Source organism: Lynx canadensis, chromosome D3 (genome assembly GCF_007474595.2).
Source record: "Lynx canadensis isolate LIC74 chromosome D3, mLynCan4.pri.v2, whole genome shotgun sequence".
Taxonomy (NCBI): Eukaryota; Metazoa; Chordata; class Mammalia; order Carnivora; family Felidae; genus Lynx; species Lynx canadensis.
The window spans coordinates 41,564,290-41,579,428 of NC_044314.2; the positions used below are offsets into that span (position 1 = coordinate 41,564,290).

A 15,139-nucleotide genomic window follows, 5' to 3' on the forward strand; every position below is an offset into this window, starting at 1 on the left:
GTTCATAACACCCTTGTAAACACCAGCAGTCTAATTCCTCATCTTCACCTTAGACCCATGAAGCAACAGAGGACCACTGAGATGCCAGTCCGGTCAATTAACCTTAGATAACGACAAATTCTTAGAGGTGCTTCATGAAATACTATACAGGATCTGATCAAGAAACATTTATTTTTGTTATATCCAAAACAAGCTGCAGGAAGCTTGGTGAATGGCTTTTATTTTCAGTTCAATAACACATACATTAGAAATGGTTCCTTGGGGAGCGTGGGTGGCTCAGTCCACTAAGCATCCGACTCTGGTTCAGATCATGATCCCACGGTTTGTGGGTTCGAGCCCCATATCGGGCTCTGTGCTGACAGTGTAGAGCTTGGAGCCTGCTTCGAATTCTGTATCTCCCTCTCTCTCTGCCCTTCCCCACTTGCACTCCGTCTCTCTCTCTCTCTTAAAAAATAAATAAACATTAAAAAAGTTAAAAAAGCAAAGGCAGCCTAAACCCAGCAGAAGAAGAGAAATAATAAAGATCAGAGCAGAAATAAACAATATAGAATCTAAAAAAACTGTAGAGCAGATCAACGAAACCAAGAGTTGGTTTTTGAAAAATAAACAAAATTGACAAACCGCTAGCCAGGCTTCTCAAAAAGAAAGGGAGATGACCCAAATAGATAAATCATGAATGAAAATGGAATTATCACAACCAATCCCTCAGAGATACGAACAATTATCAGGGAATACTATGAAAAATTATATGCCAACAAATTGGACAACCTGGAAGAAATGGACACATTCCTGAACACCCACACTCTTCCAAAACTCAGTCAGGAGGAAATAGAAAGCTTGAACAGACCCATAACCAGCGAAGAAATTGAATCGGTTATCAAAAATCTCCCAACAAATAAGAGTCCAGGACCAGATGGCTTCCCAGGGGAGTTCTACCAGACATTTAAAGCAGAGATAATACCTATCCTTCTCAAGCTATTCCAAGAAATAGAAAGGGAAGGAAAACTTCCAGACTCATTCTATGAAGCCAGTATTACTTTGATTCCTAAACCAGACAGAGACCCAGTAAAAAAGAGAACTACAGGCCAATATCCCAGATGAATATGGATGCAAAAATTCTCAATAAGATACTAGCAAATCGAATTCAACAGCATATAAAAAGAATTATTCACCATGATCAAGTGGGATTCATTCCTGGGATGCAGGGCTGGTTCAACATTCGCAAATCAATCAACGTGATACATCTCATTAACAAAAAAAAGAGAAGAACCATATGATCCTGTCAATCGATGCAGAAAAGGCCTTTGACAAAATCCAGCACCCTTTCTTAATAAAAACCCTTGAGAAAGTCGGGATAGAAGGAACATACTTAAAGATCATAAAAGCCATTTATGAAAAGCCCACAGCTAACATCATCTTCAACGGGGAAAAACTGAGAGCTTTTTCCCTGAGATCAGGAACACGACAGGGATGCCCACTCTCACCGCTGTTGTTTAACATAGTGCTGGAAGTTCTAGCATCAGCAGTCAGACAACAAAAGTAAATCAAAGTCATCAAAATTGGCAAAGATGAAGTCAAGCTTTCGCTTCTTGCAGATGACATGATATTATACATGGAAAATCCGATAGACTCCACCAAAAGTCTGCTAGAACTGATACATGAATTCAGCAAAGTTGCAGGATACAAAATCAATGTACAGAAATCAGTTGCATTCTTATACACTAACAACGAAGCAACAGGAAAGACAAATAAAGAAAACTGATCCCATTCACAATTGCACCAAGAAGCATAAAATACCTAGGAATAAATCTAACCAAAGATGTAAAGGATCTGTATGCTGAAAACTATAGAAAGCTTATGAAGATAATTGAAGAAGATTTAAAGAAATGGAAAGACATTCCCTGCTCATGGATTGGAAAAATAATATTGTCAAAATGTCATACTACCCAAAGCTATCTACACATTCAATGCAATCCCAATCAAAATTGCACCAGCATTCTTCTCGAAATTAGAACAAGCAATCCTAAAATTCATATGGAACCACAAAAGGCCCCGAATAGCCAAAGGAATTTGAAGAAGAAGACCAAAGCAGGAGGCATCACAATCCCAGACTTTAGCCTCTACTACAAAGCTGTCATCATCAAGACAGCATGGTATTGGCACAAAAACAGACACACAGACCAATGGAATAGAATAGAAACCCCAGAACTAGACCCACAAACGTATGGCCAACTCATCTTTGACAAAGCAGGAAAGAACATCCAATGGAAAAAAGACAGCCTCTTTAACAAATGGTGCTGGGAGAACTGGACAGCAACATGCAGAAGGTTGAAACTAGACCACTTTCTCACACCATTTACAAAAATAAACTCAAATGGATAAAGGACCTAAATGTGAGACAGGAAACCATCAGAACCTTAGAGGAGAAAGCAGGAAAAGACCTCTCTGACCTCAGCCGTAGCAATCTCTTACTCGACACATCCCCAAAGGCAAGGGAATTAAAAGCAAAAGTGAATTACTGGGACCTTATGAAGATAAAAAGCTTCTGCACAGCAAAGGAAACAACCAACAAAACTAAAAGGCAACCAACGGAATGGGAAAAGATATTTGCAAATGACATATCGGACAAAGGGCTAGTATCTAAAATCTATAAAGAGCTCACCAAACTCCACACCCGAAAAACAAATAACCCAGTGAAGAAATGGGCAGAAAACATGAATAGACACTTCTCTAAAGAAGACATCCAGATGGCCAACAGGCACATGAAAAGATGTTCAGCGTCGCTCCTTATCAGGGAAATACAAATCAAAACCACACTCAGGTATCACCTCACGCCAGTCAGAGTGGCCAAAATGAACAAATCAGGAGACTATAGATGCTGGAGAGGATGTGGAGAAACGGGAACCCTCTTGCACTGTTGGTGGGAATGCAAATTGGTGCAGCCGCTCTGGAAAGCAGTGTGGAGGTTCCTCAGAAAATTAAAAATAGACCTACCCTATGACCCAGCAATAGCACTGCTAGGAATTTATCCAAGGGATACAGGAGTACTGATGCATAGGGGCACTTGTACCCCAATGTTCATAGCAGCACTCTCAACAATAGCCAAATGATGGAAAGAGCCTAAATGTCCATCAACTGATGAATGGATAAAGAAATTGTGGTTTATATACACAATGGAATACTACGTGGCAATGAGAAAGAATGAAATATGGCCTTTTGTAGCAACGTGGATGGAACTGGAGAGTGTGATGCTAAGTGAAATAAGCCATACAGAGAAAGACAGATACCATATGGTTTCACTCTTATGTGGATCCTGAGAAACTTAACAGGAACCCATGGGGGAGGGGAAGGAAAAAAAAAAAAAAAGAGGTTAGAGTGGGAGAGAGCCAAAGCATAAGAGACTGTTAAAAACTGAGAACAAACTGAGGGTTGATGGGGGGTGGGAGGGAGGGGAGTGTGGGTGATGGGTATTGAGGAGGGCACCTTTTGGGATGAGCACTGGGTGTTGTATGGAAACCAATTTGTCAATAAATTTCATATATATAAAAAAAAAAAGTTAAAAAAAAGTATTCCTTTGACTATGTGTCACATTTTCTATAGAATTGACAACATTTACATTGCGATCTAGCCAAAAAAATCAATTTATAAAACTCTAGGTGACTTTTATGGATGTTGTTTCAGAAAATACCAATAGTTTCTCAGGGAATATTAGCATTTCAAAGGATTAACAAGGCAAAACTATTTTGTACTGTCATCAGATTCAGTTACAAATATAAAAAAGGCTAAAAACTAAAAATATAACAATCTTCTTATTTCAAAGAAGCAGCTCCATTGAAAAGAGTTTTAATTATTAACTTGTTGGGTTTACTTCAAACGCGCTACTATCCTTATAGTTCCAAATATGTGCTAATATATTAAAAGAGTATATATATCATGAAAAAAATGCAGTGGCTTAGCAGTTCTGAAAAGAGCTCGACATCATGATCAGACAAATGATTCAGATTAAAATGATAACGTCATATTAATCAAAATAGGATTTTTAACAAAATGCCAATATTCAATCCTGGCTAGGATGTTTATTGTTTGTGTTCACGTCAATCAGAATGTGCATCAGTGCTCTGCTTTGGGGATGTAGGTTGGCTTTATATACCAAGAGCCATTAAATCTCATTATCTTTTGACCTAGAATGTCTATGTGTAGGACTCTATCTCAAGAAATGATCCTAAATCCAGAAAAGGCTTTAGCTTTCAGGATGGTTTTGTAATAAGAAAAAAAATTTGGAGCAACTTAAATTCTCAATCTTAGAGAGTGGTTAAAGCAATTGTAATGTGATTATTTGAAGGAATTTAATACAGTCATTGACATATCTATATAGGACTTGTCACAATATGGGACAAATGTTTGTTTTATTAAATTATTAAAGGGAAAATGTATTCTACAAAGTTAAATCAAAGCACAATGTAACAATGTTTAAAATTCTGTACACAGAAACTAGATTGGAAGATATGCAATGGAAGATTACATTTAGATCGTGGGTGAAGGTCTCCTCCCTAATTCTCTATCTTAACAAAGTTTAGGTAGTGATAATACATATTCTTATCCATAAAAATCAACATTTAATAACATTATTTTTAATATTTAAGATAAATAATTGACAGTAAGATTCCGTGTATCATAGAAAAAAAAACAACACACTTTTCAAACATTTGACTTTGAAGACCAACAACAACAACAACAAAAAATTGGAGGAGATTTCAGGAAGTGAATAAAAGTCTAAAATATTCATTATGTTCATTTCGCCAAGATTTTAATCCTAACTACATCATATGAAGTACTTTAACTTTCAAAATGTGTAATAGATTTTAAGCTCCATGAGGGCAGAGGTCATGTTTTCTTCAGCTTTCTATCATAAGTATCATGGGTAGTGCTGAGAGTACAGAAGCTGTTAATAAATGATTTGATGCATAATAGGTATTATTGAAATGACAATAAAGAAAAGGTCAGTTTGGTGGAAATTTTCTGATTTGCCTGCTTATCTACAATATTTCTTGTTCTGTCAATAGCCCACAGTTGTTTTGGGCAAGGGCTTCTCCACCACTTTTTGCCTACGTGGTCTGGCATGATCCTTGATGTTCAACTCATGGATTTAACCAGTGGAACTGTGTTTTGCTCAAACTATTGGAAGCAAGACACGCTTTTTTAAGTATGAATTACTAAACTGATAGAAAATAATCTTAGAGCTTCTGGTGGCCATCTTTGGCTCCACTTTAAGGAAATTGAATGACAATAAAACCAACACAAAGAAAGAGCTAAGAGATGGACACCAATAGCTTGGTGAGATCCTTTGATCATTTGGTTTGAGCTATGCCTGAATCCAAGCTATCCCTGGACTTTCCAATTACATGACCTAACAAATCCCTTGTCCACAACTATTTTGTTTTATTTTGTTTCTCTTAAGCCAGTTTGGGTTATGTGTGAGTGCTGAATAGAGTTCTAAATTAAACAGAGACTTTATGCTGACATTTCTTATCATAGGTTTGCCAACAGTTTTGAGAATAATGAGAAGTAGTCATTTTTAATGAAAATTGATCCGTATTCTATGCCAGCAGCCTGAAGAAATCATTGCCAATAGTTATCAGTACTTATGAATTACTTCTAGTTTTCAAGAACCTTTTACCCAGATAAAAGTTTCTGAATCCAAAGGAATTTAAGGGGCTTTCTACTGCAGTACATTGAACTCATGAACCCAATGTGTTCTCTATAGCCAAGACTTCTTTTTCCTTTGTTCATACACTTCTACCCTCCCATTTTAAGATCACATACCCTCATTTACCCCTGTTTTTCTGTCATCTTTGGTCATGTATATTTAACACAAAGTGCCTTGTTATGGGCTCATCAGTGTATACAGATTCCTACCAGTTCAGAGTCTTTTGAAAGAAAATTGGGTCCTCTGACAGAGATAATAATTCTGTCAGTAAGTGGTTATTCTGAAGCTTTGAATTTATTCATAAACAACACTTTCCACAAGTTGGCTGTGTATAAACACTTCTTATGAAATTTGTCACTGTATTTCCATGAGACACAATCTTGAAAATTTAATAGAAGACATATTTTCTCAACATGCCTTCCATAAGTTAAAAATTAAAGACTTATAAGGGCCATGTGAGTCCTTAGATTTAAATCTTTCTCTGTAGGGCCATAAATCTGTGGTAGAAAACAGATTATGCAATGCTTACATATTTAATTTTTTTCTTCTATAGGACTCTGCATTTAGAATGTAATCATTCTCTATTCTTTTTTTTTTAAGTTTATTTATTTATTTTGAGAGAGAGCAAGAGCAGGGAAGGGGCAGAGGGAAGGAGAGATAATCCCAAGCAGGCTTTGCACTGTCAGAACAGAGCCCAATGCGGGGCTAGAACTCACGAACCAGAAACCAAGAGTCCGACCCTTAACCTAGTGAGCCACCTAGGCGTCCCTCATTGTCTGTTCTTAATTTCTAAGTTTCTAAGACATTTAATATTTGCCATGGTGCCTCCTTTTACCCTGTATTTTGAACTAGAAAGAAAACATTTGTGTTTTCTTCCACAAAGTTGTGCCTTTTAAAAATTTTAATAAGATGCCTGTCTTCCTTTTTCTTTTTTTTTTTTCTGTATATGGTGCTTATCTTTTAGCAGAGGTGAGACCCCCATATTGGACCCTTAAATATTTGTTCCATGAATACATCTGTTTGTGTATCTTTAGATAGCTTTTACATAAGAGACCTTGTATTTGCAATAAGTTTGTGTTTGTTTTACTTGAAGTGCAATCTCTTTAACTTTTTATTGCATACATAGGCAATTATATGGTATAAAATATTAGTGCTTGCTATGAGCCAAACACTGTTCAAAGTGCTTTCTGTGTATAATCACATTTATCCTCATAATAATCTATAGATTAGCAGCTATTATTACCCCCATTTTATAGATGAAGAGTCTGAGGCGCAGAAGAGTTAAGTAACTCGCTTAATGGTATATTGCTAGTAAGTAGTAAAGACAGGGGTTGAACCCAGGCATTCTAGCTGCAGAGTCTAAACTCCTAATCTGCAAAATCTGAGCTTTTAACCACTGTTCTATGCTATCAGTCATTCAGTTATGCTGGTAATTTAGGCATAGATTAAAACAAAATACAACAAACACACACATAAAAATGAAAATAAAATAGAGCTCTTTCTAAAAAATATATATTATAAATATGTTTAAGTATACATGCATTTAAATATACACTTAGATAATCATGCCCAAACATACACAGAAAGAATTACCTTTGGATCTACACATATACTTTTTTATTCCTATTTCTATATTTCTATTCTTTTCTCCCAAAGTATCAAATATTAACATATCCAATTAAAGTGATTTTATTTTCTCAGAGCCAAATTCCAATGCAGACACAAAATATATGTATCAGTAGCTATACCTTTGGCAATATATGCTACAAGATATCTCTCAGTTCTTCTTCCATGGTCTTTTATTTCCCAAATATTCCCAGCCTCCAATTTCAAAGAAGCGGTTATATTATTATTCCCACGTTTATATGCAAGAAGGAATTGCTCCCACTGTGAAATAATGAAAAGAAAATCTTTCATACTTTCTTTCTCATCATCACGGGTATTGGGTTGTGCCTTTACTTTTCAGTTGAACACGAGGTAGAAATGTCAGTAGCAGGAGCAAGGGGAGTAATTTCACTTATAAGAATTTATAACATAAATGCATTACATAAATGCAAACAAGCATTTCCCCTGACTATAGGATGGCTGTCCAAAAAAGAGGCCAGGGGAGCACATGGGTGGCTCAGTCGGTTAAGCATCTGACTTCGGCTCAGGTCTGATCTCATGGTTCGTGCATTCGCGCCCCATGTCAGGCTCTGTGCTCACAGCTGAGCCTGGAGCCTGCTTTAGATTCTGTACCTCCATCTATCTCTGCCCCTCCCCTGTTCACGCTCCGTGTCTTTCTCTCTCAAAAATAATTAAACATTAAAAAAAAAAAAAAAGAAGAGGCCAAGTGCCCACAGTATTCCAGAATAATGGGCTGCCATTAAGAACCATAGATTATAACTGCTTCTGAATACATTTTACTAGTTCCAACCTGACTTATTGTTGAGCAAGGCTGAACTCTTACTTGCCTGATCATCACTTTCTGTTCCTTTTCAACATATGTGTATATACTTATCACCGAAATATCAGGAGAGAGTGAAAAAGTGGACTTTTGGAGGCAGTCAGGCTTGGGTTCCAATGTTAACTTCTTCTTCATTGGGTCAGCGGGCAAAGGATGATCACATCCTTTTTCATGGTTTTATCATTTGAAAGGAGCCCTCACTGGGCTGTTTGAGAGGATTCACTGAAATGCCTGCCACATCCTGATTTTTAGCAGTGGCTCAGGAAGTATGAATTTTAGTTCCTTCTCTATACCCTATATTAAACAATTACCATTTGAAAATATTTACCTTCCTTTCCTAACTTCCATCACTGCTGATGGGTGCAGTCAATACTGAACTCACTGAGTTGTGATAGGAGAAATGATGCTGCAGTTCTCCTTGCAAGGGTTATTAGTTTTCAAAAGACTATACTCGATGGGCGTGCCTTGGTGGTTCCGTGGGTTAAGCAATCTGACTCTTGATTTCGGCTCAGGTCACAATCTGACGGTTCGCGAGTTTGAGCCCCATGTTGGGTTCTGCACTGATGACGCAGAGCCTGCTTGGGATTTTCTCTCTGCCCCTCTCTCTCAAAACGAATAAAGTTAAAAAGAAAAAAGAAAAACAAACAAACAAAAACTAACCTCAGTGGAATATAGTACTTTTGGGCTAGGATATCTTGCATGTAATGTGTAAGTAATTCGGATGAACGGAGTGATTTTAAAGAGAGTTGGTCCCAGATCGTAGTTGCTCTCAAATAGTGATAGTCAAGGAAGAAAATAGATTGCCTCGCAGTGAGTAACAAAAAAAAGAATGCAATAAAAAAATTATCTGCCAGCTATTTCCTTATTCTCTAACTTTTATGAGGTCTATGTACACTCTGCTAAATTCTTGGTGACACCTCGAAGACCAAACCACAGTGGACAGACGATGACAGGGGTAAACACAGAGAAGTTGCTGCTGTGACCGGAGCGCCAGATCTCCTGCAGAACTGTGGTGCTGTCTGAAGCAGACAACACCTAAACGCTGAGATAGGGAGATAAGTTCTGATGGCTGTGATTACACATGCATATGTCCCCTGATTTGCCAAAACGGCAGCTGAGGAGGCATCACTTCCATGTATGGAGTTTGTGCACCATTTGTGTTTGTACCTAGGGGCAAGACAGGTTAATAAGGCCAAGAAGAAGGAGGGGAGGACGTGGGAGTGGGTAATAACCGGGGAGCATCAACCTGGGGGGAAAAGGAGGAGGTTTGAGGATGGAGGGTGTTCCCTCTTGCTTCTGCCTATGTGTCAAGTGGCAGGAGAAATTTTGAAAGCTGTGAGGAGGAGCTAGTGACCGGGCTTTGGGGTGTTTTGTACCCCACCCTCCCCACTTGTAGGAAAACCTCTTTACATTCAGAAGTAATTGAATTGGAAGGAGGAAGACTGACCTGGGAATAGGAGGAAAGCAATTCTCCCGCGGCTCCATCTCCTGTCTCTTATCACTGGCCTCCTGACTCTCTTCCAAACCAAGCTCGGCTGCATCAAGGTGGCAGCAGAAACACCCCGCACAATTGCCAGCCACTGGGAATCTGCTTAAGCCACCCTGTGCATCCCAAGCTGCCCTATTATCCAGCCACCATCCCTGACCATTGGGACCACTTCTGATGGCTGTGGCCTCTGCTGCTCCAGGGAGCATCTTCCGTAAGCAGCTCCTTTTCTGTCTCCTGGTGAGTAACAACCAAAGGATCAAGGAATTCATGCATGTTACTACGCGCTTCCTCCCTCTAGTTTGGGCTTGAAAGGGAGCAGGGGTGGCAGTGGAAGGCCCAGAAGATAGACTGAGAAAACAAAAACAGATCTGAGAAAAACCCAAGCAAGAGCTGAGATACATGTGACCCGGGATAGCAGGTGTTTTGTTTATTCTTCGCATGCCCACTGCCAGCATGTTGAAGTTTTTCAAGGGAATCCCTGTTCAATCTTGCTGTGGTGTTTTCCTAAGGAACATTGGAGTGAATTCATTCCTTGGGCATTTGTCCCAGAAGGTTCTGAGGTTTCTTCTCACTATCAGTCATTAAATGCGCTGTAGTTGTTTGTCACGCTTAGTTCCACTGAGCTGCAAGAGGAGGAGAAGGAAGTCTGGGTGGGGATGTGTATTATCCAGGACTTTCATTTTAACCACCCGAAGCTAAGAGAAGTGCAGAACTCCCAGTTCAAGCAAGGGGTTTAACTTGAGAAAAACAATAAAGAAAAATGTGACAGCCATTGAAAACAATCCATGACCTTGGCTTCCACTTGAGTTTTCATAGCTTCATAAGTGTGTACTCAGGTGCTATTTTTCTTTGGCGGGGATGAGGGAGAGGAGACTTGTCCCATATCTCCATCTGGCATTTCTGAGCTGTGCATTTTCTTTCTTTCTCTCTCTCTCCATTTTAGTTTCAGAATTTAAAGGTTTTACTGTATGGGGATAAACATTTTCTCCATATAAATATATGATGCAGGGTTGATGGTCAGATTCTCATTCTGTAACTGCCTGGGGGAGACAATAACAACAACGTCAGAGACCACCTTGAGTTAGCAGTAGGTAAAATGTGGTGAAAGATTTTTGAGGGACTCGTCCAGTTTTCTTTTGCTTCTGGTCTCTTCTGTGTCCAGTATCCTTTGGATCATCCCTTGCCCATCCATCCCTAACCCCCATAATAATTAAAAGGTGTCTGACCCCAGCTCCCTGTAAATCATTAAGCTGTTAATTTAAGTTGAAGACTGGAGTAGTACTTCTGGTGACCTCCACTGGCTTTGCCTACAGAGGCAGAAGCAAACAAGTGGGGATCGTAGGGCAGGTAGGAAAGAAGATGGTTGTGGGAGTAGGGATGTGGCTATATCCTATGAGAATAATGTATGTGTATATATAGGTTAGACATGTGTATACATACAAACACGTACATATACAGATACAGATGTGTGCACACACACACATATATATATATATTCTGTCAATTACAAAATAGTCTTTCTACATCATATATTGAGATCATTACTAATAGAATTCTTTACGTTCTGAAAGTTCTTGAGATATAAATGTAGTTTATTCCTTGGCATTAGGGATGAGTATATTAAAAAGTCAAATAAATAAGAATGTCTTATGTTTAAATACCTACCTTGTGCTAGACACTGAGTTTGTAACAGAGAACAAGGCAGGTGTGTTTTTTCTCCTTAAGTAACTTGCAAGCTCTTGGAAGAGAGGCCTGGAAACAGAAAGATCATTAGGTGACTATATGATCAGCCTGCTGCTACATTCCAGGAAGGAAAATGTGTGGAGTTGTAAAAACATTACAGGGAAGCTAAAAAAATAATAATAATATAATTAATTAATTAATTAAACTGAGTACAAATGTAACTTTCTAAATTCCAGTGTTTGGTATTATTTGCCTAACAGTGTTTTTGTAAAACTACAAACTATTTAAATAGGCTGATGCAGTATATCCAAGTATGGATAATAATGCCCTCTTTCTCTCCCAAATAATAGGTCCCATAACTAGAAATATGTCCTCAGAAAAAAATCATAATAAAATTGACCTGTTCCTGGGAAATCTAGCCCTGCTATATCTTGTATTTAAACAATCAAAAAGCAGTCATAGTGGTAAACAGGAGAGAAGGCAAATAAATACAGAATGTGAAGAGAAAGAAGCAAACTATATTTTGAACCTGACGATACTTTTAAACTAGTAACTTTTTCCCTCAAGTGGTCTCTCTTTTTTCCTTTGACTATCTAGCTGTTTAAAACAATAGTTGTGTCTTGAATTTAATTACAGATCTTTACCCTGTTGAAGGCTACTCTCTATATTTTGAATTATATTTCTTTTTAGACTAGTTTTTTGGTTTGAGATCATTTAAACTTTGATGTTTATGCCAAGCCAGTCCCAGGAGCCACCTGAGATGAGTGAGTATTTGTGGGTGGTGTTATTTACAAGGTTAAAAAAAATCCTCCAATGGTTTCTAGCCTTAATCAACTACAATCTCAAATTGTGTGGGGTTGTGGAAATAATTTGTGTATAAATATTGGATCATTAAATTCTCAAGTTAAGTGCTTTCTTCACGCTAAGAAATCACAGTAACATTTATAATTGGTCTTAGAGATGATAACCTTTATATAAAATCAATGGTTTGTAAGCCATTTCTTACAAATGACACAACATGATTTGGGTTCTAAGAACTACTATTCACTCTAATTTTTCATTGATACTGAATGACTATGGTGCCCCTAAAGCCATTTCCTTTGCTCTTCCCTTTTAAAATGAATATGAAAAATGCTGAAGGACTAGAAGATAAATTTGTTTCTGAAATTGACACGATTTTTATCAATAAGACAAAACTGTAACGTGAAAGTTTATGATCAAATATAATTCCTGATTTTTTTTTCTTTTTTCTTTTTTGAGGTTTTAATATTATCTTGCGATGCTTGTCGGAAAATTTCTCTTCAAGTTCCTTCTCATCTTCAGGCTGAAACACTTGTAGGCAAAGGTGAGAAACAGTATTAAAACAGTATTATAGTTTTCACTGCTATATCGAGCTTCAGGGTGCTCTAGTAAACACTGGGATAAAGCCATGTAGCATTAAAATTTAATTGGCATTAAAATTCGACATAAAATGAAAGATGGACTACTCTGTTTTGGTAGCGGTTAGAAACAATTAAAGTACCAAGTTAGTTGTATACTTTTCTTGCCAGAGAGTTAGCAAACATCAAAGCTCTAAATTGGCTTAGTTCAAATGAATAAAGGCACCAAAACCAGAAGCATATCTTAATCCATATCAGCTAATCTGCTGCCAAAATTCCAAAGCCAGTTGTTCTTTAATTGATTAGATATAAAACAAATGTGTCAAAATTTAAATGCCCCCACATCATATTTGTGCTTAAGGTTGATTATAATGAACAAATATTCACCAAGAATTTGTGATCTATGACACAGAATAGCTTGTGAAAGTCAAAATTGCAACAAATCTTACTCTCAGAGCCGTCCCTAAAACGTAGGTTGGTTGGTCCGAGTCCAAGGCTCACATTCTTTCCATCAAGGTTTTTCATTGGCCTTAAGTTTACATCTTCAATACAGCAGTGGCATCCTTTCCAAGACAGACATCGTTTGCCCAGTGCTTTGAAGTTTTAAATTAATCCGCTGCCTTATACCTTCTAAAAACACTTAGAAAGATAAACAATCTATATTTTATAGACATATAGCAAATATGCTAAATATGTTAAATATGAATCTGTAAAGGAAATATTTTGATAACAACCACAATATATACTAAGTATTACTTAAGTATAGACTAGTTTTCTTACTTTTTGCAAGATAGTTTTAACTACCAAAGATTATTGCAAACAAGCTCCAAATTTACTGATATCATACAGTTATACTACATATAAAATGATAAATTTGTGTATATATGTATCTGTTATATATATATATACACAAATTTATATATGTGTGTATATGTATATATACACACACACACACATATATATATATGTACAAACCCATAAATAAGAGTTCAAGTGGAAACAGTAAATCCAGGGACACTAAGAAAATATTTTATATCTATTCACAAATTAAGTTATGATGAAAATACTAGAAACCATGACTCCATTTATTTAATTATTTAATTTCCATGGCCCCTAAATTTTATAATAGTAGGTACTCAATAAATTCCAAGGGTAACCTCCCTCTTGCTGCTTCTCAAGCACTCACAGTTGCCAGTCCTGTAAAACTTGTTCTATTCCTGTTTTATTTTACAAATTACTGTGAATTTCTTCCCTGCAGTGAATCCAAAAGAATGCTTCCAGTCAGCCAGCCTAATCCTGTCAAGTGATCCCGACTTCAGAATTCTAGAAGATGGCTCCATCTACACAACACATGACCTCATTTTGTCTTCTGCAAGGAAAAGCTTTTACATTTCTCTTTCAGATGACCAGAGACAGGAACAGAAAGAGATAGAAATTGTACTGGATGTGAGAGGAAAGAAGGTATATAGGTCAAGACTTAAGTGTAATACTCTGCTTTATGAGAAGTCTTCATTTCATAGATTTCCTTCCACGTTAAAATCATTGTTCCTGAATGCTCGCTTGTTTGTTTATTCTACTTCTAATTAACTTATGTAAAGACTAGACAGTTTTAAGGCGTGGGAGAGCTATTTGCAAAATGGTGTAAGAATGAACAGCTCTGGGGCCGGGGAGCAAACTCAGAATATCATAGGTTTCAGATAGTGGTTTGAGGTGTGGCTAAAAGCACAACTAACCTGAAGAACAGGCAGGGGTGGGTCTAAAACTCAGTGGAAATGGATTCAGGTTGGAGGTGTGGCACTCTACCCTGAGTGGCTTTCTCCCAAGTGACTATGGGTTTCAGTCTCTTTAAAGAGATTCTCTAAAGCTTACTCCCAATTTAATAGACAATTCCACCGGTCCATTTCCTTAGAGAATGAAGTATAGCCAGTCCACAAGATTGGTTTGAATGTTCTGGCTCTAGGCTCATTTTCCCGAAGTGAGTAATAGTGATCAAGGAGTGGGAAGGGAGAGGTTACTGAAATTCACATAGGTCTCACTTTAACCAAATTCTGCCCAATGAATCGGTTTTATGAAATAATTTATTAATAAGTGATTTGATTTATGGGAGACCCCCTCTAGTTAAATTCCTTTGGATTATAAGAATTCTTCACCAAATTTAGAATATGCTTACATATTAATATGCATTACATATATTACAAATTTAGGAAAAGGCTTGTAAAACATTATTTCTTATTAGAGTTTTCACATTACATAAAATAAAATATACTTGAACAAATGCTGACCTCTGTCTCTGTATAGTTATACAAATGCTTCGCACCATAGTTAGTATTTTAAAAAATGTCGGTTGTACCACTCCTAACTGAATAAAACTAATTTTTAGCTTTTGTTAACAGATTACCGATTTTTAGGGGGTATATACTCCTCAAGATGGCATC

The 15,139-nt window shown here is 37.3% G+C and overlaps 1 protein-coding gene across 4 annotated transcripts in view; it reads left to right on the top strand.

Annotated features, from left to right (window-relative positions):
• Nucleotides 1-15,139, top strand: part of DSC1 (desmocollin 1) — a 360,764-nt gene that overhangs the window by 320,490 nt on the left and 25,135 nt on the right. For all 4 annotated transcript variants that reach the window (XM_030336571.2, XM_030336568.2, XM_030336570.2 and 1 more), the window contains exons 4-5: nucleotides 12,586-12,670; nucleotides 13,963-14,165. In XM_030336571.2, the coding sequence (XP_030192431.1) occupies nucleotides 12,586-12,670; nucleotides 13,963-14,165 (288 nt within the window). The remainder of the gene's footprint in view (nucleotides 1-12,585; nucleotides 12,671-13,962; nucleotides 14,166-15,139) is intronic.